Here is a 24911-nt window from a genome sequence, read left to right as displayed (position 1 = left end):
TTTGCTCTGTCATGAGTGCAGCCCCCTGCCCGGGGACATAACTGCCCTTTGAGTCTGGGGCACACTGACTGGCAGCTGAGCAATGAGTTAGAGGGTTTGTCATCTTGTCCTGTTTTGTCATTTGCCCTTGTCATGACCGTGGTCAAGTCCCTTAAAGCCACAAGTCTTCAGTTTTATCCCCAGCAGAGTGCAGTTTCTTCTGCGATAGATTAGGAATGGCGAGGAGCCCAAGTTCCTTAGGAAAAAGCCCATATTAATGTTACCTTTTTCCCTTCTGCGCATGGCTGACATTGTCAGCTGACTGACTCCAAAGCTTTTCGTGTGACTATTTCAGAAGTCCTCGTCCACGCCTCTTCCCGCTCAGGAACCTGCTGCTCCCTTGTTCCACCATTCAAGCTAGCAGACAAGAGGTCTTCTCAGGACATCCTATCTCGTTCACATCAGGCTGAAACACTGCATGATCGTGGCCCCGGGATAAATTCACTGTGGTGGTAGCTTTCTGGTTGCACTATCAACACCAACACCCCCAGTCAAAGACCAAAACGCTGTCTTGGGAGTAGGGGTGTTTTAGAGTATATGTAGCTTTGCCTCTTCTGTATTCCATTTGCTATTTTCTTCCTTTTTTTTTTTTTTTAATCCCTTCTTTTTTTATGGCAGGCCAACTGTATATTTATTTGTTTGTTTTTAATTAATTAATTTTTGTTACAGATGTTTCTCATTTTCCCCCTCAGACACCCTCCTCCCTATTATGCCCCCCCAACCATAAGCATTGTTGTCTATGTCCATTGGTTATGCATACATGCATATAAGTTCTTTGTTTATCTCATCCCTCCCTCCTCTGAAGTTTGTCAGCCTGAACCATACTCCTTTCTATGTCTCTGGGTCTATTTTGTTCATCAGCTTTTTTTTTTTTTTTCATTCCACAAATAAGTGAGATCATGTGGTATTTGGCTTTCTCTAATTAGCTTATTTCATTTAGCATAATACTCTTCAGGTCCCTCCATGTTGTCTTAAAGGATAAGAAATCTCTCTTTCTTAGAGCTGTATAGTATTCCACTGTGTATATGTACCCCAGTTTTTTTATTCACTCATCTATTGATGGGCACTTGGGCTGTTTCCAGATCTTAGCAATTGTAAATAGTGCTGCTATGAACACAGGGGTACATATATTCTTCCTGATTGGTGTTTCAGGTTTCTTAGGGTATATTCCTAGAGGTGGGATCACTGGGTCAAATGGCAGTTTAATTTTTTATTTTTTGAGGAAAACCATATTGTTTTCCATAGTGGCTGCACCAGTCTGCATTCCCACCAGCAGTGTCCTAGAGTCCCCTTTTCTCCACACCCTCGCCAACACTTGTTGTTTGAGCCATATTTGTATCTGTAAGCTCCATGGGACCCGGACAGTTTCCTCTCCTTCCTTCGCGTCTTCTCATAGCACCTCGCAGGACCCTCTGTCCCAACAGGGGCTCAAGAAATCCGCCAACAAGCCATCCTTACTTCATACTAGAGGTGGATTTCCAAAGGTCCCTTATTTATAAAGCTCTCTGTGCATAGAAAGGAGATGGCTTCCTCTAGCAGATTCCCTAGAATGAAAACGTCAGAAGCACAGCAGTGCTCAGGAGGTTGCATGAGTGGAGCTGGTCTGACTGACCTGTCATCCACCTTCCTGGGGGCCACGGCCACCAGTCTGCTCTCAGTCCTCGGTGGCCCGAGAGGAGAATCACTCTATAGACATCGCCCCCATTCTGCTAGGATTGCATTAAAGCTCTCTTGATTTAGACATTATATTTAGCAATATTAAGTAGTGTCTTACATGAGCTCATCATTTCTGAAAGCAACCAACTTAGTTTGTGAGGAATTAACTTGCCACTTATTTCACTGACTAGTATAGAATCTCTGTGGCTTAGAGAACAGTGTCCGAGCAAACCTGGTCAGAGGAGCGCTTTCTGGCCCTGGTCGATCAGGTAGAAATGCTACTGCGTTTCCCGTTGAATGTCAATGCTACCAAAATTGGCTTTTAAACTTCCCCCTTCAATAAGCCTTCCTGTCTCAGAAAGGACACCAGTTGTCTTCGAGGGAGCTCCAACCCCCGGTTCAGCCACCAGCCTCGGCGCCCTTCCTCCCCTGCTGCGCGCTGTCGGCCGCCTGTCTCCGCACCCTCCCAGGCCCAGGATAATCAGTGCTTTCCCAGCTCTGCTGATTTGTTGATCCACAATCATGATTTATAAATAGCCCGCAAAAAAGAACAACACACAGTCTGAACTCCTGCTTTGGTCTCTTCGGCACGGCACTTCTCTGGATGTGATGCGAGCGTGGAGAGACAAGAAGTGCAGGAGGGACGAGAGTTTCTACGGCTCCTGCTCCAAAGTCTTGCCTTTCTGCGTGGGTGGGGGCCAGAACCATGGACTAGGAGGTGGGCGTGCAAACTGTACTTCTAAACAAGCAGAGTCATGGTGTCCGCGTTTCAAACCTCTCAGAATCATACTGTGGGGATGAGAAGAATCATGAAACCGCTAGTTTCCCTGGGGAATGTGCTGAGACCTAGACAAGGGATGCTTTTGCCTTGATCATTCTCCAGGTTCCCTGTGCTGTCGGTTTTCAGGCGGCATTTAAAATTTCCCAGGGCCCAACAGCAGTTTTAACTAAGGTGATGGTAACGAGTTTCACTTTTTCTCTTATTGGTTTTACTTTTCCAGCTTATGTTTATTTATAGTTTAAGAATAATCTTGGCTGGATGATTGTTCCCTTACCCCCCAAATTATTTTGAACCAAACTACATTTCCTTCCCAACCACCAGGGGAAGCCATAATGTCCATGTCCACCTGTTACTGAGTTTACACGCCAGGAAGAAAGACAAAGGGTGGTGACCCATCTTTCTGGCCGGGACCCAAAGCTGTGAGGGAGGCCACGGTTTGGCTTCTCCGCAGCTTCCTGGGACCTACCGCAGGCTGAGGCCGGGCTCTCTGTCCTCACACTGCAGGCTTTGTGCCCATCTGTTCTCTGGGACTGTGTCAGATCGGCCGCCTGAATCTCGGGACGGATGCCAGTACCTTCAAGTTTTATACGATGTGCGGCCTCCAAGAGGGCTTTGAGCCGTTTGCCGTCAACATGAACCGAGACGTTGCGATGTGGTTCAGCAAGCGCCTCCCGACGTTTGTCAACGTGCCGAAGGATCATCCCCAGATAGAGGTAACGGTACACGTCGTGGGCGGCCCTGGCAGGGCACAGGGGCCAAGGCACTAAGCTCCTGCTAATGCTCGTGTCAGAGGGCAGCTGCCTTCCTGAGTCCACGCCCTGGCTGCTTCCCAGTCACCTTGCTGGTCCTCAGAGCTCAGTGGCATCTTACAAATGGCAACCACCCTGCAGATAAAACCTTGCAGCTCAATTTCCAAGCCACTGTGTTTTCTCCAGGCATTCCTATACTGCTATTGTCATGGCAATACAGGATTCAGAGACCTCAAACATCATTTTTCTTAAAAAGTTCCGTGCCTATATTTAAGATGTCCTGGACATGCTTCCTCTCTGCTCAGAAACTGATGTCTTTGAGGCCATATTTAATTTCTGCAGAACCATTTCCAGCATTTTAAACTGAGGTATAGTCATTGAGTATGACACTACCATCCTGTAGGGGGAGCTGAGTGGAGCCAGAGACTTCAGGGAGCTTGAGCTGGGTTCTGATTCCACATCTGCTTGCTTCCCTTTTGCCCGTGCCTATCATGGGTTCCCATGGTTTCCCATGCTGGGGGGCGGGGCGCTGAGGGAAAGTCAGGCAGATCCACCTCATCGAAGCATTAGATTGAGTGGCTTGCTTCTTCCTGACCATAAGTTCCCTCAACTCACCTTCCAGTGTAAATTCAGCAAACACCCACTCTTCATCCCCCACTTTTCCCCGGTCTACACGGTGGAGAATGTTATTTCTCAGATTCCTACCTGACCATTGCTTTAGAAGGCTAGCCCACAGACTGATGGAGTGTAGAGACCCTCCACTAAGAAGAATCTCTAAATTGCACAAAAGTACAGGGTGTCCCCCCAAAAAATGTACACAGGTTGTGTGTAGACCCTATTACATTCTTAAAATGAAATGTAATTTAATAAACACTGGCTTCATAATTATTCAAAGTGGCATATGCATTTTGGGGGGCCACCCTATATTTAAGCACACCCATAGACCCCATGACAAAAACGAGTCTCTAGAATGCAGAAGGAAATGCTTGGATCATGAGAACATTATCATTATAAATCAATTTTACGTTCTCTTCCCCCGCCAAACCCCGTTTTCAAAAGTTCAGTGTTGATCTTGCTTCTAACCCCTTTGCTGCGATGCTCGTGCCCAGTATTTGGAGGGGCCTCCGGGAGCCTCGGAGCTCAGGCTGTTACGGGGCTGAGAGGGACATGCGCTTATGGGAGCAGGACCCTCCGAGGGAGCTGTGGTTTTTCTTCTTGAGTTGGGGGCTTTCCCGCACCTTTTCCCCCTTAGGCACTCTCAGACCTGCTAACAGTGGGAATCTTTGGGAAGATTTTCTTTAGCCACCTGCCCCCTGACCTCCAAGGTCAGGCTCGGTGGGCACCGTGCTGCATTGTCCAGATACTGCCCCGTCTCGCTCCTGTTTCCCACCCTTGGCCTTACAGAAATCCTAGTAGGAGTGTTTGTAAATCTCCAATTTCTCTGGCCAGAGGAAGATCTATTCTTTTATGTTGGGCAAGGCCCACATAATGAAAGTAATGGTTTCATCATCACTGGTGATAACTTTTGTAGTTTGCAGAAGCCTGACATAAAGGAGGGACAGGGTCAAGGTCAGATGTGGGGTTGTGTCAGGTTAAGGACCCACCGTGTTTCCAGGTCGTGAGGATCGACAGCACCATGGACAGCCCTCCATGCCTCAAGGTGACCCACAAGACATTTGGCGCACAGAATAGCAATGCCAGCATGATCTACCTCCGCCTGAGCATGCCCGTTGAGTGCCACTCCTCCTTCAGCCACAGCCCCTGCCTGGACAGTGAGGCTTTCCAGAAAAGGTGAGGGCGGGGCCCCGGCCCTCAGAGGTGCTCATCCTGTCAGTTGTGATGTTGGCTTTCCGTGTGTCAGTTTCTTACTCTACCTCCACACAACTAGAACTCTGTGGGTAGGGTTCTCTTTGCTCTCAGGTAAAGAAATAAGGATTTCTGTGTATACCCACGTGTGCATACATGTGCGTGTGTGTGTGTGCTCAATGCATAATTAGGGGACCAATCAAGCTAAACAGGGTCACAGCTATTGGAAAAGTCTCTGCTCTTGAGCCCGCTGAGTCCCTGGACTTGCCGCCCAAATTGCTGTTTATGAAGTACAAGGAGAGGGTGTCATTGTTTTTGCCTTTGTGTGAAGTTAGAAGCTTCTGGAGGCAAATACCGCCTTCTTTACATAATGGTGGCCAGTGTCCAGCCCAGAAGCTGTGTGACTCATGAGGAATGAAACGCCTTCCTTCCTGATAAGGAATACACTCCTTGCTGGTTTTCTTTCTCTCGATGTCTATTTATCATCATTGGTGTACGTCTGCCTGTTTGGAGCTGTCTTGTCCAGGTTTTCTCCTGCGTTTTGCTGTCTACCCCGCATTAAACAAGCACAGCTACCTGAGGGACCAGGAGAATGTATTCAGAGCTGTCCCCGCATACATTACTACAATCTTTTCAACACCCCGGTCCCCTGGGCTGAGGCAGGAGTTGGCAGTCACAGCCCTGGCTTGTGGGAGCAGGTTACAAATAAACAAGCCCCAAGACCAGTTGCAATCACTCGTGTATAGGAGATAGTTTCCTAAACTTGCCTCCATCATTCAAGATAGATCAGTTGCCTGTCAGAATTGTGGAATGCTCTCTACAGCTCAATAACTAAAACACGGATTATCTTCCCTCCAGGAAACAGATGCAAGAGCTTCTCTCTCCAACAACAACAGTAAGTAAATGTGCTCAATTACGGTTTTAATTATATGAGTCTTTGCTGTGCCTGGTAATATGGCCCTTCCAGCAAAGATCTGTCTAGAGACCCTCTGTAATTGCCAATTACTCTGTCTTTTAATATCCATCTTGATGCTTCCAAAACACATCTATGGCATGTCTCAAGTGGGGGAAGGAAAGGCGGTTATTTGGTGCAAAGCAGAAGCTCTACCTGGACCATCTAATTGGGCATCATTGTGTACTTATCGTCCATTTGCCACCAGGGACGCAACACTGGCTTTCTAATTGAAACGAACATCAGTTGGGGGAGGGGGGTCTTAATTTAATCTTCTTGTTGGCTCTTTTATGTCAACTTCTCTAAATCAACTCTCTCATCTCTGCGCAGTGCCAGGAATCATGCTGAAAGCAATCAGAAAGGAGCCAGGGAGCCAGCCCAGAAGCTGGAGGCTGCTCTTTGTCCCTTTTCTGTAGCTAGAGAGTCGTCAGAAGGCAACACTTCCTCCCTCCTTCTCTTGCTCCCCTTATTCTCTTAGCACCTGACAAAAACCATGTTTTTGGAAGAAATGCACGTCACCCCTTCTGTGCTGTTCCCCTGCCATCCTGCGTCCCTCGGTTAGCTGCCGCCACGGTCCCACACATGGAATGTGCCCGGCACTGGGCTAGGCACACTGCTTCCTGTTCCCACTTCGTTCCCACAGCCCCCTGTGGGATGGCCCACGCTAGGGACCCGACACACAGAGAGGACAGGTGACTGTCCAACATCACAGGATTAATTGCTGCCAGTGCCGAGATCCAAGCCCAGGTGCGACTGGCTTACCCTTTTCTCTTCCCGTTGAAAAAAGATGGCAGACAACTAACAGAAGTAACTTCATTGAGAACGAATACGCTGTTTCATGAAGGACATGGTGAAGCAGTCACCTACCTTAAAGCTTTAGTTATTATTATAACAGAGGGATACACTTCACAAACCGCTACAACATCCCCCAAGAACTGCTGTGTCCATGAGCTCGGGGATCACATAAAGCATGTTCGGCCACAACAGGGGCTTTATTTCGTAGCACCTTTTTCAAGCCTCCACCCCCCCCCCATATCCTGGATTTCCCTGTAGAAGTGGGGCATCTGGCAGGAGTTCTCTGAGTCTCGACTGCTCCCTCTTCAGGGCAGAGACAGCACCAGGAGAGGGTTGGGTTCTGTGCTGGCCGTTCTGAGTGGCTGCCACTTCTTTTCTCAACAGGATCTTCTGAGCAAAGGGTGGTAGACCAAGTGCTTGCTTCTCTAGGTGCTAAAGCACAACAGATAAGAGAAAAAGATGGAAGCCACGCCCTCCAGTCAGCCCGTCCTCTGAGTCCAGAGTGCAGTGCACCTCTAGAACCGTGTGCCCTTTTTGAGAGAAAAGGGCCAGGGGGTGCAGCATTGTCTCAGCCTCTTGAGCACGCTCCCCCTCACCGGGGGCCACTCACGCGCCTGTCATCTCTCCAGCAGTGCTACTACGCGATCCGCATCTTCGCCGGGCAGGACCCCTCCTGCGTCTGGGTCGGATGGGTGACCCCGGACTACCACTTACACAGTGAGAAGTTTGACCTGAATAAAAACTGTACGGTGACTGTTACTCTGGGGGATGAAAGAGGCCGGGTCCATGAAAGGTAAGGGGGTCCTCACTCCCCCAGCAGCCTGTTTTCCCAACCCCCCCCCCCCGAAAGGAGGGAACATCCAGCATCTCTTATGAAGGGAAAAGGAAGCACAGACTTAAAATCCTGAGTGAACAGGTAGGGGTGGGCACTATAGCAGGAGTCGTGTGACTAGGGAATGTCGTGGGTGATTTCGTCGTGTGTGTACACCATGACCCGGGGTGGGAGAGGCAAGCAGACGATGGGGAGCTCTGCAGACGATGGGGAGGTCTGAGCTCCGTCTCGAGAGATGTCACTTCAGAAGAAAGACAGTGACGTACTCACACAGCAACCGATCAAGTCAGAACTGCTCATCCCGAGAGCTGGTCAGGGCTGAAAGCACGAAGAACATAAAAGGGACCTTGCCAATCGTGAATAATAACCGCTGAAGCAAAATGAGGGATCTGTAGGGCAAGCACACTTTGGGCACAGGCATGTCCTCCCACGGTTCACGGACGCTGCCTCCAGAGGACGAGTCGTTGGCCTGCCGTGGCCCGGACGTAACCCCGGAGACCACGTCTTGTTTCCACCTGAGACTGAAGAGTCTTTCCCCGTGCAGACGCATGTGAGATATGTTGTTTTCAAGCTGATCTTTATCCCCGCAGAGGTAGGAATGGTTTTGCAATCGGTGCTTTTCACATGTTGCTGGCTCATCGAAGGCTAGCGGCCACGGGTCAGGCACACTCGCTATGTCAGGAGGGCCATTGTGGGCGGACGGCTCAAAGCACAGACTCTGAAAGCAAACTGCCTGTGTTTTACACTGGGTTCTAGTACTTACTAGAGGTGTGACTTTGGACCAGTCTCTAACCTTCCTGGGCTCAATGTCCTCATCTGTAAAATGAGAATAATAGTTCCAATCCCATGGAGCAGCGATTTTCAACCGGTGTGCCTCAAGAATTTTTAAAACATGCAATACCTGACTATTTAGTCAGGGGCACTGACCTCTTTTCCCTTAGACTGTCAAATTTAAAAATGACAACAGCCGCCCTGACCGGTTTGGCTCAGCGGTTAGAGTGTCAGTCCGCAGTCCAGAGAGACCGGGGTTCGGTTCCCGCTAGGGGCACGTACCTCAGTTGCAGTTTGTCCCTGGCCCTGGTTGGTCGTATGGGTGGCAGCCACTCGATGTGTCCCTTTCGCGTTGATGTTTCTTTCTGTCTTTCTTCCCCTCTCTCCCTCCCACTCTGTCTGAACAAAACATGGAAAAATGTCCTCGGGTGAGGATAAAAAAAAAAAATGACAACAGCCAACACAATAGCAGTCCACTGTGAATGAATCAAAATCATACCTATTATTGTCAGACCGGCAAAAAAAAACAGGCCATATTTTGTGGTGTGCCACAGAATTCTAGTAGCCGGTTTGTGTGGCGTGTGCCGTGAGAGGCAAGGGGCCGAGGAGGCTGCTCTGGGGTATGGCGAGGGCTGAACGAGACAATGCATGGAGAAGTGCCTAGCAGAGCGCCGCAGCACGCCCTCAGTAAGCACGCGCTGCTGTCTTTGCTGTCACCGAGTGCCTGTCGTGTGCTGAGACCCAGACTACATACGATAAGCAACACCTGGCTCAGCTTGGCCAGGGAAGTCTGTGGACGTAATCGACGATGCAGACTGTCCTTTTCAACAAGAAAATCAAAAGGCAGACGTCTCATCGCGGTTGGCTTGATTGCTCCAGGTTGCTGGCTGTGCCTTGCAGATGATTTATCTGAGCCTGAGCGGCATCATGTACTGTGAAAACCAATGGACACATTAGCACCTCTAGAGTAAGGCCCCGTGCGTGGTAGGTGCTCAGTAATCCTTCTTTGTCTCGCATAACAAGAAATGAACACAGGATTGATTTTTAGATGTTTTTAGATATTTCAAATTTGGGGCCTTTATTTTTTTTATTTTATTTTTATCCTCAGGACATTTTTGCATTTATCTTTAGATAGATTGGGGGGGGGGGAGAGAAACATTGACATGAAAGCAACACATCGGCTGGCTGCCACCCACACGACCCCAAGCAGGGCCGGGGACAAACTGCAACTGAGGTACGTGCCCTTAGTGGGAACCAAACCTGGGCCTCTCGGGTCCACAGGCCGACACTCTAACCACCAAGTCAAACTGGCCAGGGCTTGGGGCCTTTATTTATTTATTATTTTTGTAATCCTCATTCAAGGATATTTTTCCTTTTTGTGTTTTGTTGTTTTTGTTGTTCAGATAGAGGGGGAGGGAGGGAGAGAGAGAAAGAAACATCAATGTGAGAGAGACACATCAACTGGTTGCCTCCCGCACGACCCGACCAGGGCTGGGGGCGAACCACAACTGAGGTACAAGCCCTGAACCAGAATCGAACCTGCAACTCATCGGTCCATGGGCTGACGCTCTAACCACTGAGCCAAACTGGCCAGGGCTGATTTGGGCCCTTTAAAATGTGACCAAAGCATGCACTTCACCCTCTGACCGCTTCAGGCATTACTCATTGGATTCTGTAGCGCTCAACAACGTGCTTAGTGCTCTGATCACTAAGAAGTCTAGTGACACGGCTGGAGTTTGACATCAGGGAAAGCGAGTGAAGGCTATGACTCTGGAAGGAGTGGTTGGCACTGGCCCTGCCTGGGGGCACTCACACTGAGGGCCAGCCCCGTGGTGACCGGAAGAGAGGACAGGCCACAGAAAGTGGCCACAGAATGACTTCCAGAGTGGGGTGGGGGAGTAATAGATTTTTAAAGCTGGAAAGAACCTTGGAGCCTGGCCGGTGTGGCTCAGTGGTTGAGCATTGACCCATGCACTGAGAGGTCACCGGTTCAATTCCCGGTCAGGGCACATGCCCAGGTTGTGGGCCCGATCCCCAGTGGGGGGGCACGCAGGAATCGGCCAATCGATGTTCTCTCTCATCGATGTTTCTCTCTCTCTCTCTCCCTCTCCTTTCCTCTCTCTCTAAAAATCAAGAAAGAAAAAAAATTTTTTTTAAAACCCTTGAAAAACTCTAATCAAACCCATAGCTTTCCAAGGTCAAATCAGATTGACCTTGGGGTATTTAAAGAGGCTTCCCTAACATCAGCTATAGACTCACTCTCTCGTTGAACCTCAGAAAAGTCACTTTGTGTTACTTCAAGTGACCAGGTTCCTCAGATGATGTGTCCCAGGACTGGGCTTGGGAGGAGACCCAGTCAGCTGCCCACACCTATTGCCAAGGGCTCAGGAACAACCTTTGTCACTGTGCCACTTCCGAAAACCCACCCGGGATCTGAAATCTGACAATTAAGGAACCAGGCCTGGGAGCTCTGAAGGCTTTTTGGTTAATGTAGTTGGCTTTTAAATATAAATAATAGCCCTGGCCAGTTTGGCTCAGCAGTTAGAGCATCAGCCGTAGACCAGAGAGATCCGGGTTCGGTTCCCGCTAAAGGCATGTACCTCGGTTGCAGTTTGTCCTTGGCCCCGGTTGGGGCCATGTGGGTGGCAGCCAGTCAATGTGTCTCTCTCACATCAATGTTTCTCTCTCTCTTCCTCCCTCTCTCCCTCCTGCTCTATCTGAAGATAAATGCAAAAATGTCCTCGGGTGAGGATAAAAAGAAAATCTAAATAATGGTGCCTACAATAGAGATTACATTCTGCAGGTTGGTAGACAGCTATCCAAGAAAGGCACCCAGCTACAGTTAGGGAAGAGTGCAGAGGGCAGAACCCCAGGGAGCTGGGAGGGCAGGGTGCCGGAGGTCAGGGAGCTGGGAGGGCAGGGTGCCGGAGGTCAGGGAGCTGGGAGGGCAGGGTGCCGGAGGGCAGGGAGCTGGGAGGGCCTCAGAGACCAACTTTGACCTACGCTGCTGGTCTGCCCAGGCCCAGGCCTGCCATCTGCCATCTAAGGGATGTGGCCCTGAGTTTCCAAGTGTCCTATAGATGTTTTGCCCTGACACTGGACTAGGACACTGAACACCTATTTTTGTCCCAGCCCCTTATAACAAACGCCCCTGTAAGTCTGTTTATGGAGGGCACCCTCCTTGTGCCTCCATCCCCATCTCTGAGGTGAGAGGACTTCTGTCCCCGTTCTCTAGTTCAGGAAGGTAGACTGGAATTGAGCTGGGAAACAGACCCCCAAACAGTACATGCCGTGGACCAAGGAGCGTGGTAGATGCCACCCCTGAATGGAGACGTGTGCGCTGAAGAAACTGGGTTGAAGAGGAATGAATTCACTGAAGGAAAGGAGTCACTGAGGGCAGACTGGAAAGCCTGGGGCTGTCCTTCCTGAGTCCTGACTGTACATGACCCCAGTCCCCACTCTGTGCCTGTCATCTTTTTGACTCCTAGTGTGAAGCGCAGCAACTGCTACATGGTCTGGGGTGGGGACATCGTGGCCACTTCCCAAAGATCAAGTCGCAGCAACGTGGACCTGGAGATCGGCTGCCTCGTGGATCTGGCAATGGGCATGCTGTCCTTCTCGGCCAACGGGAGAGAGCTTGGCACCTGTTACCAGGTAGGGATGGCTTCCGGGGCTGAGGCAGTGGGGTCCCCATCTTAGGTCTCTGCTCCTGGTTCTCCACACTCAGCATCTCCATCACAGCGTGTGCAGGTGATGAGCCCACCTGGCCCACAAGCCATCTTGAAAAACAAAAACAAAAAAAAGAGCCAAGGGGCTTCATTTCATCCACAGAGGGAAAGAATGGTTAGTGGTTGAGAAATTCATTTAGAAAGGAGGGAGGCCTTGATAAGAGATGAGGACTTCTTGTAGGTTGCCACCTAGGACCATGACATGCCTTGTTTAAGGAAGCTCAGCTAAATCCAGCTGATAAGAAGCTAGATAGATAAGAACCTAGACTCCAGCGTCAGCCCCAGGTTACAGCCTCCAAGCTGAAAAGCCTCTTGGTGGCAGGCGTTTTCCCGGCTTGTGACTGGGGAGAGGAGAGAGCGCAGCTTCCCCAAATCGGAAATGTCTGGTGACTAAGAACAAATGAGCCGATCCATTTTGGGGGTCCAGGGGCAGGCTGCTGGCATGGAGGCAGCGACCTCCTCTCTGATACCGCCTGCAGTGGGGGCATGAGACCAGGCACCTCCCTCGGTTCCTGGAAAAAGGTGGACTCGTCAACACCACGCAGCAGGCTCGGCCCAGCCGCTGGGGCCCAGCCCGCTGTTCCGAGAAGGAGGCCTTTGTGGAAACAGGCTGTATTCTTCTAGTACTTTCCCATGATTCCACCCTCCCCCCAGTCCCTTGAGAAACTGCTTATATACATTACTCTGTCTTCAGAATCCATTAGCTTGTTCCCATTAAATCTGACATGAGTTTGACTGACGGGTCCTCCCTGAGCTGCAGAGAGCTCTAACGCATCTAATAACTTCTAAAGCTAGTTGGGCTTCGGGGCCCCTAAATAAATAAGTAGCTATGGCATTCGAAGAAGCAGTGCCTAGCCTTCCTCAAGGAAGAGCCCATGATGTTGAGATGTAACGAAGAGCAGGACACTGGTCGTTTTAGCCCCTGGGTGACACTGGGCTGGTCACTTGCCTTCTCTGAGCCGTGTGTTGGCCCCTACCCCTGGAACTCCTGCCTCTGCTTCATGGGCATAAATCCTGACTTCTGGCTCAGGGGCTCCGTGGTCCCAGCCCTGCCTCCCACCCTGAGGAACGTTGCTGTGAATGGGGACGGAGTGCAGGCGCCCTGGCTCCCGCCCAGCCAGCCCCCTTCTCCTTGCAGGCGAGATGCGGATGGGCGCGCACGCGTGTGTGTGGGGGGGGAGTGTGTGTAGGGGGGGAGGTGTGTGTGGTGGGGGGGGTGGGGGAGTGTGTGTGTGGTGTGTATGGGGTGTGTGTATGGGGGGAGTGTGTGTGGTGTGGGGGGGTGGGGGAGTGTGTATGTGGTGTGTATGGGGGGTGTGGGGTGTGTGTGGTGTGGGGGGGTGGGGGAGTGTGTGTGGTGTGTATGAGGGGGTGTGGTGTGTATGGGGGAGCGTGGGGGTGGGGGAGTGTGTGTGTGGTGTGTATGTGTGGGGGGGAGATAGGAGGAGTGTATGTGTGTGTGTGTGTGTGTGGTGTGTATAGGGGAGTGTGTGTGGTGTGGGGGGGGAATGTGTGTGTGGTGTGGGGGGGGAATGTGTGTGTGGTGTGTGGTTGTGTGGTATGTGTGTGTGTGTGTGTGTGTGTGTGTGTGTGTATCTGTCCCCAGGCATCTGGTCCCCCCGGCAGTGGGATCATTGTTATTCTGCAGCTGTAGCCATTTTCATTTTTCAATTATCTTCAGAGGAGCAGGGCAGTGATGTTTATACAGTTGGTTTTCTGCTCAGAAAGGACCAGTAACCAAAACAATGAGAGAAGGATTCTCTCAAAGGAACGTTTTAGAGCTCCCCCATGAAAGACTGCTGAGGAACTGGAAAACCTTTTTCTGTCCCACCTAAGGTAATCGTGGGCAAGGTGGGAAGTATGTCCACGAGAGAGTGCTCCTCGGTTGGTGAGCCCAGCCGCCCTGCTCTGAGCCCTGAGCCAGCCTCAGGAGTGAGCCCAGATGCAGGCCAGTTCCTGTGCCCGCTCTTCACACATGATTAGAAACGGAATGTCTGTTATCACAAGGGCGACGCGGACCGGCCCGCGAACAGGCCCCTTGGCACAAAGGGGGCAGCGGCGGCGGCGCTCCACAGCAGGCCAGGCCTGGGCTCACCGCTGGGGTTCCCCATCCGGAGTGTAAGCTCCTGGGGGCAGAGGCCATCTCTCACGTTCATTCGTGTTGTTGGCGGGTCCAGTTGTGGTTGTGGGCTGGGCTTCTGAGGTCCCTGTTTCCATGCTGGCCGTCACTCGGGGCCACTCTCTGCTCCCAGAGGTGCCCACATTTGTTCTCATGTGGCCCCTTCCATCTTCAAAGCCCCAAGAGCATGTCGGGTTCTTGTCAAGCTTCCAATCTCCCTGACTTTCCCTTCTGCCCCCAGCAGGTGAAAACACCTGATTCTGAAGGGCTCGTGTGACTAGATTAGACCCATAAGGAAACATTTTATCCCTAGGTTAACAGGTTAGTAGCCTTAACTATCTCTGCAGAATACCTCCTGCCATGTGACATACACCATCACAAAAGTAACCCAGGGGTCATGATAGTTGGCTAGGGTTCTGCTAACTATACCCCCAGTTGCCATTTTTATCCCTGCCTGTATCTGTCATGAGCCCATACCTGTGATATAGTCTGTCTGTCTGTCTTGCTTGCTTGCTTTATTTTAGAGAGAAACAAACAAACCTTGATATGTTCCACTTATTCATGCATTTCATTGGTTGATTCTTATATGTGCCCTGACCAGAGATCAAACCCTCAACCTTGGTGTATCAGGATGATGCTCTAACCTACTGAGTTACCAGCCAGAGATGTTTTATTTCAGTAAATGGAGAGAACTTGCCATTGTTCTTCATGGTGGGAAGGTCCTCTGCAGCTTAGAAAGGAACCTGTCCCAGGGCATTCTAAGGGCTTTCAGAGCACCCCCTTTCTGCAGGGAGAGGTGAGAGGAGCCCTGGCCTTGGGCTGGGTGGTTTGTGAAGCTTGCAGGGACCTGGCCTGAGGGACCTAACAACACGCCCCCCTCTTCAGCCTGTAGCCCCTGCTCCAGTGTGAGTGTGGCACAGGGAGCCTTCAGCTGAATGCCTCTCTCCCAGGAGCGCAGACTCGTGGGCTCATTGCTCATCCTGGTGACGTTGCTAGAGTTCTGCTGCTCTGGTTGCAATGACTCGAGGGTCATGCATTCTTCTAGATGCCACATAATGGGTATTTGAGCTCTCCAGGGCCAGCCCAGGGATGAGTCTTGCTTTATGGCCAAGGTCACACGAGCATCAGATCAGAATTTCCTATCCACGTCTCTCACCCCTCTAAACGCAGAGCCTGGCACGAAGTAGGTATATGATGGGCACTATGTCATTATCTGTTGAATGTCCTTAGCGAAGCTTCTCTCAGACATAACAAGGCAATGCCAGCAGCCTGGTCCCTCCATTTTGGTTTTACAGGTGTTTCTCCCTCCACACTTCCTAGGGGTACCCAAAGCACTGGGGATAAAGCAAATACTTCCTCCCAAACTGTGAACCCACTGGAGTGTGCTGGGCACAGGCTGGGGTTTACTCAGTCTGGCCAGTTTCACCATAAGCGAATGATGGCACTGGGCCATGCAGCCTTTTCAGGCACAGCCATAAAAATGTGTTTTTGTAAACCTAAGGTCTGAATGTACTGTGCAAGTTCATGAAGTAAAGGAAGGCTGTAACGTCCTTGTCTGGAGCTCAGTTCTCCCCAAGCTCCTGCGGTTGCTGGCAGGACTCAGTGTCCTGCATTCATAGAACGAAAGCTCCATGGCTTGCTGGCTGCAGCCAGGGGCCAGCCACACTCAGGGCCACGAGCCCCGGACTTCCTTGTCGCGTGGCCCTCTCACGACACGCCAGTTTACTTCTTTCCCTCCGGTCTGCTGAGGTGGAGTCTCACACAAGGGGACAGTCCATTCAGTTTCGCCGCACACAGGTTCTAGCAGAGGGAATTACACAAGAGGGTGACTGACTGGGGCACCTTAGGGGATGTCCACACACCTGCCATCCTCTGATTTGGTTGGTCGGAAAAGTTGCAAGAACGTCCTAATGTTTGAATTTCCTTAAAGGCAAAGGACTTCCGTTGGTGGGATTAGAGTCCCATTTCTTCCTCCACAGTCTGGTCAAAAGCCCTGCATCGAAGTGAGCAAATGATCAGTGGAGCCCCAATGTCATAACAAATCCACGCGCCTATCCTACGTGGAAGCTAAAAGACAGCCAGTGGGCCCACACCTCTGAATGTAAGAGCTGCGGTCCTGGAGAAGGTGGAGAGACACCCGAGGGACCCAGTGGGAGGAGAAGTTTTGGGAGAGGAAGCAGCCCCTCCCTCTGGTTCCAGGGAAGCGCCTCACCACCCTGCCTGCAAAGCAGCGGCTCTTGAGTAACGGTGCTATCTCGCCAAGGGACACTTGGCAATCCCTGAAGACATTTTTGGTTATCACAGCTATGGCGGGGTGGGCAGCCTATTGACACTGAGGAGGTAGAGGCCGGGGATGCCGAGAATTCCCTGCAATGCACAGGACAGCCCCTGCAACAAAGACTTTCCCAGCCCAAGATGCCAATAGTCCCAAGGTCGAGAAACCTGCGGTAAGAGTGCTCCTGGGCTTGCCAGCCCAATGTCCATCTGCCTTCAGGAATTACTGCGCCGCCCCCCAAGTACCGCCGCCTCTGGCAGGTGTCTCTGTGTCTGTGAAGAGCCAGAACCTCACCTTGCTTAGGGACCAAGAACAGGCATTGCCTTGGGAGGCACGTTTGTAGCTCCCACCTGTACCATCCTCCTGAGCACTGGAGAAGGCTGTTGCCTTCCTTTACCTGAGAGAGAAAGGAAAGGATGTGGGATTGTTCAGCCCAAGTACAGAGAGTGAGTGTTTAAGGTGGGAAGCAGAGATGACGCTTACCAATAGGCACCAGGTCTCTAAGAACAGCTCGGCTGTGTAGAATGGCCAGTCTGTGGCCTCCCCCCTTCCAGCCGGAGTTAGAGGGTGGTGGTGATGAAAACACCCAGGGACCACCACTGTGATTGTCCAACGCAGGACCAACCTGTCCATCTGTTTTGGTTTCCAGGTGGAGCCCAACACCAAAGTGTTTCCCGCAGTCTTCCTGCAGCCGACCAGCACGTCTTTGTTTCAGTTTGAACTTGGGAAGCTGAAGGTATTTATCTGTCCCCTCATCTAATGGCTATGACAAGAGAAGGCACATTGACCATTAGGCCTCAGACACAAGGGACTCTGTCGCTTCTCGCTTCCTGTGTGCCTTTCTCGTTGTCTCCTCTCCCTCCTGTTGGCGGCTGAAAGAATTAATGCTCATATAATCCAGTGGGCAAGCTCTTAATTAATGCTGGCAAAGCTCCTAGAGGGCCCGGGATACATTTGTTTCTCTTTCATGTATACTAACCCTGTTGGCGATCGAGGGCCAGCCACTGAGAATCTCTGTATTGCGCGTGTGTTCTCCCCTCGGATGCCTTCCCGCCTCGGCCCAGAATGCGCTGCCCCTGTCGGCAGCCATATTCAAGAGCGAGGAGAAGAACCCGGTCCCGCAGTGCCCGCCGCGGCTGGACGTGCAGACCATCCAGCCCGTGCTCTGGAGCCGCATGCCCAGCGGCTTCCTGAAGGTGGAGACAGAGCGGGTGAGCGAGCGGCACGGCTGGCTGGTGCAGTGCCTGGAGCCCCTGCAGATGATGGCGCTGCACATCCCCGAGGAGAACAGGTGGTGCAGGGGCCCAAGGGTGGGGGGCAGGCCCGGGGCGGGGGCAGTCGCTGGGGGCGGGGGGGAGGCGGGGCCCAGCAAGCCCAGAAGGGAAGGACAGGCGTCCTCATCGGCCAAGGGCTGGGCTCAGTCCCAAGATGACTGTTGATCTCCCCAAAGCCTCGGTGTCTTCTTTCCTTTCTCCGCTTTTGTTCTTCACTCAGAAACAGCAGGTACTCACTGTGAGGTGCCTGCCACAGGCCTGTGCTGCAGCTCCGCACACCTGCACTCAGGGACATTTCCATGCACTTAATTTAAAATGTTAGTGTGAGCCCTGGTCGGTGTGGCTCAGCAGTTAGAGCATCGGCCGTGACCAATGAGTCACAGATTCGATTCCAGTCAAGGGCATGTAACTTGGTTGTGGTTCATCCCTGGGAGGTCATGCGGGAGGCAACCAGGTGATGTCTCTCTTTCACATTGATGTTTCTCCCTCTCTCCCTCCCTCCCACTCCATCTGAAGATAAATAGAAAAATATCCTTGGGTAAGGATTCTTTTTTAAATGTCAGTATGACCCTGAAATATGTGTGTACTGACAGCAAGGAGGAGGAGAAGGAGGCATGCCTAGCTTGCTTGGAGAATGAAAGACTGGGCTCCTGGCCCCCTTGTTAAGAGGCACGTTGGATGGTGGCCTGGGTTCAACCCCAGCTCGATCACTTTCTGGTTGCGTGGCTGGCCCTGGGTGGCTGGCCCTGGGTGGCTGGCCTTGCGTGGCTGGCCCTGGGTGGCTGGTCTTGCCTGGCTGGCCTTGCGTGGCTGGCCCTGGGTGGCTGGCCTTGCCTGGCTGGCCTCGTGCACTCCAGGCCTCGTCTTTCCACAGGCACCGTGAGATAAGTGTCCACCCAAAGGTGGCTGGGGAAAAATGAGATTGTGTCAGTAAAAATACAGTACGGTTTCTGTACGTAGTACAGAATTAACTAAGTTCTATTTTATGGATATTATTACCCCCTGATCTCTTGGACTAAAAACGTAAAGTAATGGAGAGAGAGGGTGGAGGTACTGGCCAGCTGCCTGGCTCCCAGCTGGGTGTTCCGTTGGGTCACAGGCAGCAGCAGGACAGGCTGGTGTAGGAAGGAGCTGGGAGGACCAGCCGTCCACCATGTAAGCCAATGGTGGAGGGTCCTCAGATCCATGGTGAGGAACAAAACCAAATGGAAAATCCAAGCAAAGATCAGATCCCATGCCCTGGACCCCACAAACGAGGGAGCAACACACAGGCAAACACACCTCTGACGGCAGGAAGGAGAAAGGGAGTTGCTGACGCCAGCTCATCTCCAGCTGGAAGGTGCTGCCTCTCTGGACAAGACTGTGGTGTGCTTGTTTTCAGGGGAGGCAAAGTCCCGGGGACGCTGGCCGCCTGGAGATCATACAGGGGGTCAGGAAACAGAGGATCCCCTTGAGCCTACAAATAAGAGGACCAAGTCACCTCTGTCTTTTACATGAATGTTTTTCAGGGTTGGGATTTCGGGTTTTTCTCTAATAAGGGAGACTTTAGTATTCGGTAAGCTGGTGTCTTTTAAGTCTTACAGACTTGGGAGACCTTGTAGTTAGATGCGGTGGATCATCAGGAAAGGGATGCGGACCAGAGCTGGTGTGGCAGAGAAAGTCATCCTTCCACCCCCTCTGCCTTCATTGAGTTGGGTGGAATCCCTGGGGGTCAGAGAGCACGCCCTCTGCTCAGCTCTAGCACAGGTTTCTCCTGTGGGCTGACTGCTTGCCTCATTGTCAGGTGCGTCGACATCCTGGAGCTCTGTGAGCAGGAGGACCTGATGCGCTTCCACTACCACACGCTGAGGCTCTACAGCGCCGTGTGTGCCCTGGGGAACAGCCGGGTGGCCTACGCCCTGTGCAGCCACGTGGACCTCTCCCAGCTCTTCTACGCCATTGATAACAAGTACCTCCCCGGCCTCCTGCGGTCTGGTTTCTATGACCTGCTTATCAGCATCCATCTGGCCAACGCGAAGGAGAGAAAGCTGATGATGAAGAATGAGTACATCATCCCCATTACCAGCACCACCAGGAGAATCCGTCTGTACCCAGACGCGTCGAAGAGGCACGGGCTGCCGGGGGTGGGCCTGAGGACCTGCCTGAAGCCGGGCTTCAACTTCTCCACCCCTTGCGTCATTGTGACCAGTGAAGAGCACCAGAAGCAGAGCCCTGAGATCCCCCTGGAGCTTCTCAAGACGAAGGCGCTGGGCATGCTGGCGGAGGCTGTGCGGTGCAGCGGGGCTCACATCCGAGACCCTGTTGGGGGGTCTGTGGAGTTCCAGTTTGTGCCCGTGCTGAAGCTCATCGGGACCCTGCTGGTCATGGGGGTGTTTGACGACGACGACGTTCGGCAGATTCTCCTCCTGATCGACCCATCTGTGTTTGGGGAGCACAGTGGGGAGACAGAAGAGGGAGCAGAGAAGGAGGAAGTGAGTCAGGTGGAGGAGAAGGCAGTGGAGGCTGGGGAGAAGGCCAGCAAGGAGGCTCCAGTCAAAGGCTTGCTGCAGACCCGGTTACCAGAGTCCGTCAAGCTGCAGGTAACTTGGGCCATCAGAGGTCCTGCTGCTGGAAAGAGTTGGGTTGGGAAGCATGCAGGGGGACAATACAGCTTCGTGGTGGTGAGGCTGGGACTGAGAGTACTGGCCTAAACCTGGAGGGTAACAGAGATGCTCAGAGCACCCACACTTGTTTCTGACATGGAACGTACTCCCTACTTCTCCCCAAGCCAAAGTGAAAATACCAACCCCTGTCGGTAGGGCACGTGCTTCAGAATGGTTTTTCTGGAACTAATGATGGATTTGCCCTGATCTTATCTCTCATGCTTCTTAAGGTCCTGTCTAGAGAAGAGAGGAGCCTTTGACTGTGGCGTAGACCAAAGGAATTGAACATAGGGTGACCACAGCTCTCGTTTGTTTCTGTGCTCTGGTCCCCAAGCTGTTACACTCACATGAACTAGGACCCATAGGAGCTAAGGAAGAGTGGAGGGCTTGGAGCTGTCCCCTTGGCGTCCCCTAGGGAACCTCAGCGGTTCCTGAAACAGCCTTACCAGATGAAAGCCAGCGTCAGTACAGACTATGGCAGTAACTGCTGTCTCCTGGGAACTGAGGAAGGATGAGTGAAAACTCAGAGAGTAGAACAGTCTGCCCTACAGAGCAACCTGGCCCAGGCGTCCCTGGATCTCAACCCCTGCTCCTCCGCCCCTTCAACACATAAACTTGCCAAGTCAGGAACCCATCAATCTTAGCTTTCTGATTTGTAAAATGTGGATGATAATATAGTGAAACATAGGATTGAAAAGTATTTCTACAAAACATTATATGAAATGTGTTTTATCATAAAATGTATTACGATCAAGTGACATGTAGTTGAAGCTCTCTTGCCCGATGTGATGGGATTGGAAGGTGGTCAGTTAGTCAGAATGTTGAATAAGTAGAAGCACACTGATTTCACATCTAAACCTTAAATGCTGCACTAAGAATATATGAATGTGTTATCCCAACAGGGGGTCAAGAACTTGCCTTTAATATGAGTCTCTGACAGTCCTCTTGTGCATGGATGACAACCGTCACGCACCATCGACCATTGCTGGTTTGGGTAGACGGCATGAGGATTTAGGGATGATTGGAAAGCTGAGTGCAGAATGCTTCTAGGTTCTCTGCCCCCCAATTTTTTGTAGTTGTCCAACTCATACCCAATTTTTAGCATTTTTGTAAAAAAAAAAAATTTTACAGATGTCCCTTAGTCATTCAACTTAGTTTTCCTATTTCATTGACTCATCTAATTTTTAATGAGATGTAGTTACGTCACAGCATGCCTGGCATAAGCTTTGGGCCCCGGTTCACCTGCAGGAGCAGAGATATGCAGACATGCCAGAGACCGTGCAGCGCGGCGAGAGCCCTCCACCCCCAGACAGACAAGCGTGTCCGCGAGTCCCATGAAGGGTTAAGTGGGGTGGGTTAATATCACTTCTGCTTTAATAAAAATATAGGGAGCACAGGGATTAAAGGAGCTAAAGTAAGTGCCTGGCACAGTGTCCGGCAAACAGTGCTCACTAAGTTATGGCTATTGTTTCTCTTATTAGTCTAAACTCTAATAGTGATAAGATTAGTAACAATGGCAGTCCTCAAGAACGAACCGCAGAAAAGCAGTGCTTATAAGCAAAAACAGTGGAAGAGCTAGAAGATGTCAGGAAGGAGCCAGGCTCACAATGTAATTCAGCGCTGGTTTCTGTACTAAGCTTAGAGCCAGAGGAAAGGGCTCCCGTAGAAATGTTTTTCCTCTCTCTCCGCAGACAGATTCACTCTGTCTTTAGTGAACTTATTTCCGTTGTTCTCCTGGCCTTACTGGTGAAGAGCTGGTCTCTGGATTCAGGCCAACCTGGATTCAAGTGTGACACTAGGGAGGTTACTTAAATCTCCTGTCTCAGTGTGACCATCTATAAAATGGGAATGCTAGGTGCTTCCTCGATTTATGTAAAGCATGATCATATCAGCATATATATGCACTTTCATTGCAGATGTGTGAACTCCTCAGCTACCTCTGTGACTGTGAGCTGCAGCACCGAGTGGAGGCCATTGTGGCATTTGGCGACCTTTATGTCTCCAAGCTCCAGGCGAATCAGAAGTTCCGCTACAATGAGCTCATGCAGGCCCTGAACATGTCTGCGGCCCTGACTGCACGGAAGACCAAGGAGTTCCGCTCACCCCCGCAGGAGCAGGTGAAAACCCTTTTCTGAGCCTCCATCCCATTCCTGAGGAAGAATTTGACCCCTATGGGAACAGGGCACTTGGAACCTTTCTGTGCCTGGCAGCCAGGGGGCTGTGGGAACAAAAAGGCGCAGCACCATCAGGAGATAGCTGTGTCCCCTGACACCTGTGTCCTCATCACTCAGTCAAAGACCAGGTCACTGCCACCATCCAACTTGCACCCCAGCAAGGATCCACCACTTTAAAATTCTCTGTCAGATCTTTCCAGGGATCACTGCTGTCTCGCAGAGATCAACAGAATAGGGTCAACGTTTCCCCACTGAGGAGAGTGGGTGCACTACCCTCATGGGCACAGCTCACGATCCTGGCTCCTGAAGAGGCCCTTCCTTTCCCCATTCTGCCTCCTTACTCTCTCCTGCATCCCAGGGTCGGCCATCAATTCCTCCTCGAGCCTTGTCATTTCAGAATCATTTCAGAAGACTGTAACTCAAGAAATTCTTTCCTAATGTTTTAGACCAGGGATTCTTGAGCAGACATCAGAATCACCAAGGACGTAATAAAACACAGGTGGCTGGTCCCACCTCTAGGGTTTCTGGTTCGGTAGCGCTAGTGTGAGGCCCAAGAATTTGAATGTTTAGCAAGTTTCCAGGTAATGCTAATGCTGCGGATCTGGAAATGAAAAGAAAGAGGAGACTCTCACTACTGCCAAACTCAGCCATCCCATTTGCCACCCCTCCCAGGGTATTCGTTTCTAGAAGGAATCTACCGATTCCAAAATGGGGGTGGAGTGAATGGAAGCTACACAGACCGTCTCCCAGGACCAAACTGGAATTACAACTAAAATAAAAACAAATCGTCGGGGGAAAAGCAACAGAAAAGCAGTTTGCAAGGACCATATAACCAGGGTTACTGACTCGATACTGGTAGGATTGCGGAGGCGCTAGAGGGGGGCTGGGAGCCCATGGACAGCAGCAGTCTTAGCTGTGAGCAGTGCCCTTGGGGTTACATTCCCAAATGGCTCCAAGCCCAGAGCCAGGACAGACACAGAGGGAGGGTAGACTGGACTGGAACTGTGTGGGGACACTCGGGATTTGGAGGGCGCTCAGAGCTTTTGCTGAGTTGCAGCCACGCAGGACAGTGCCATCTTACTCCTACCCAGGGGACTGGGGAGAGGCGGCAGCCCCTCCCTCGGAGATTCAACCCCACACAGGTGGGCCATTGAAATTCAAATTCCACTCACTAACAACCAACATCTGCCCCACCCTTGGGAAATCCCTTTACCCTGAACACCTGAAGAAGTTTTTCATTCAACTGAGAACCCAAGGCTCTTTAAGTAAGTGCAACTGATAGTCTCCAGGCAAAAAGCTAGAGGATAGCTGGACCATTCCTGGGCTGATAACTGTACCATTCCTGGGCTACTAACTCTAACCAGGAAAGTAAGACTTGACAGTAGTGTTTAACATGGGTCTTCCCTCGCTCATCCAAACCCAGGAGAGGGAGCCACAGACAGCAGAACACCAACACCCACAGGGAAAATTTGGCAGGCTCCAAAGCCCACTGTGATAGCCAAAATGGTAAAACACAGAAACAAAAGCCAAATGAAAGGACAAGAGACCTCTACTGAAGATGAGATAAATGTGGAGAAGTTAAGCAAGTTAACAGAGCTAGAATTCAGAACCATGATCTTGAGGAAGCTCAACAACATGAGTACGGACATAGAGCTGTTGAAATCAACCAATTTGAAATTAAAAAACACCAAGAAGAAATCAAGAATGACATATCAGAAATAAAGAACACATTGGAAGGTCTAAACACAGAGTAGAGGAAGCTGAGGAATGGATCAGTGAATTAGAAGACAGGGTAGAAAAAATCAACCAATCAGAAAACAAAAAGGAAAACATAATTAAAAAAACAGGAAGACAGCCTAATGAACTGTGGGACAACTGAAAACATAATGATATTCACATCATAGGAGTCCCAGAGGATGAAGAAAATGAACAAGGGTTAGAGAATATATTTGAAGAAATAGTGACAGAAAACTTCCCTTATTTGGTGAAGGAAGAAGGCATTCCAGTTCAAGAAACACAGAGAGCCCCAAGTAAGAAGAACCCAAACAGGCCCACACCAGGACACACAGTAATTAAAATGCAAAAAAAATTAAAGACAAAGAGAGAATCCTAAAGGCAGCAAGAGATAAGCAACAGGTTACCTACAAAGGAACCCCCATAAGACTATCAGCTGACTTCTCACAAGAAACACTACAGGCCAGAAGGGAATGGCATGAAGTAATCAAGGTCATGAATACCAAGGATCTGAATCTAAGACTACTCTACCCAGCAAGGCTATCATTCGAAATAGAAGGTCAAATAAAAAGCTTCCCAGACAA

The 24911-nt window shown here is 50.9% G+C and overlaps 1 protein-coding gene across 1 annotated transcript in view; it reads left to right on the top strand.

The window, feature by feature from the left end:
• RYR3 (ryanodine receptor 3) overlaps positions 1–24911 on the top strand; it is a 372120-nt gene that overhangs the window by 161871 nt on the left and 185338 nt on the right. The window contains exons 29-37 of the mRNA XM_036247201.1: positions 2981–3189; positions 4841–5016; positions 5890–5926; positions 7408–7571; positions 11870–12035; positions 17153–17239; positions 17568–17794; positions 19561–20356; positions 22336–22536. Coding sequence (XP_036103094.1) covers positions 2981–3189; positions 4841–5016; positions 5890–5926; positions 7408–7571; positions 11870–12035; positions 17153–17239; positions 17568–17794; positions 19561–20356; positions 22336–22536 — 2063 coding nt within the window. The remainder of the gene's footprint in view (positions 1–2980; positions 3190–4840; positions 5017–5889; positions 5927–7407; positions 7572–11869; positions 12036–17152; positions 17240–17567; positions 17795–19560; positions 20357–22335; positions 22537–24911) is intronic.

The sequence above is a fragment of the Molossus molossus genome, unplaced genomic scaffold (genome assembly GCF_014108415.1).
Source record: "Molossus molossus isolate mMolMol1 unplaced genomic scaffold, mMolMol1.p scaffold_m16_p_1, whole genome shotgun sequence".
NCBI lineage: Eukaryota > Metazoa > Chordata > Mammalia > Chiroptera > Molossidae > Molossus > Molossus molossus.
This window is presented reverse-complemented; position numbering and strand designations above follow the sequence as displayed.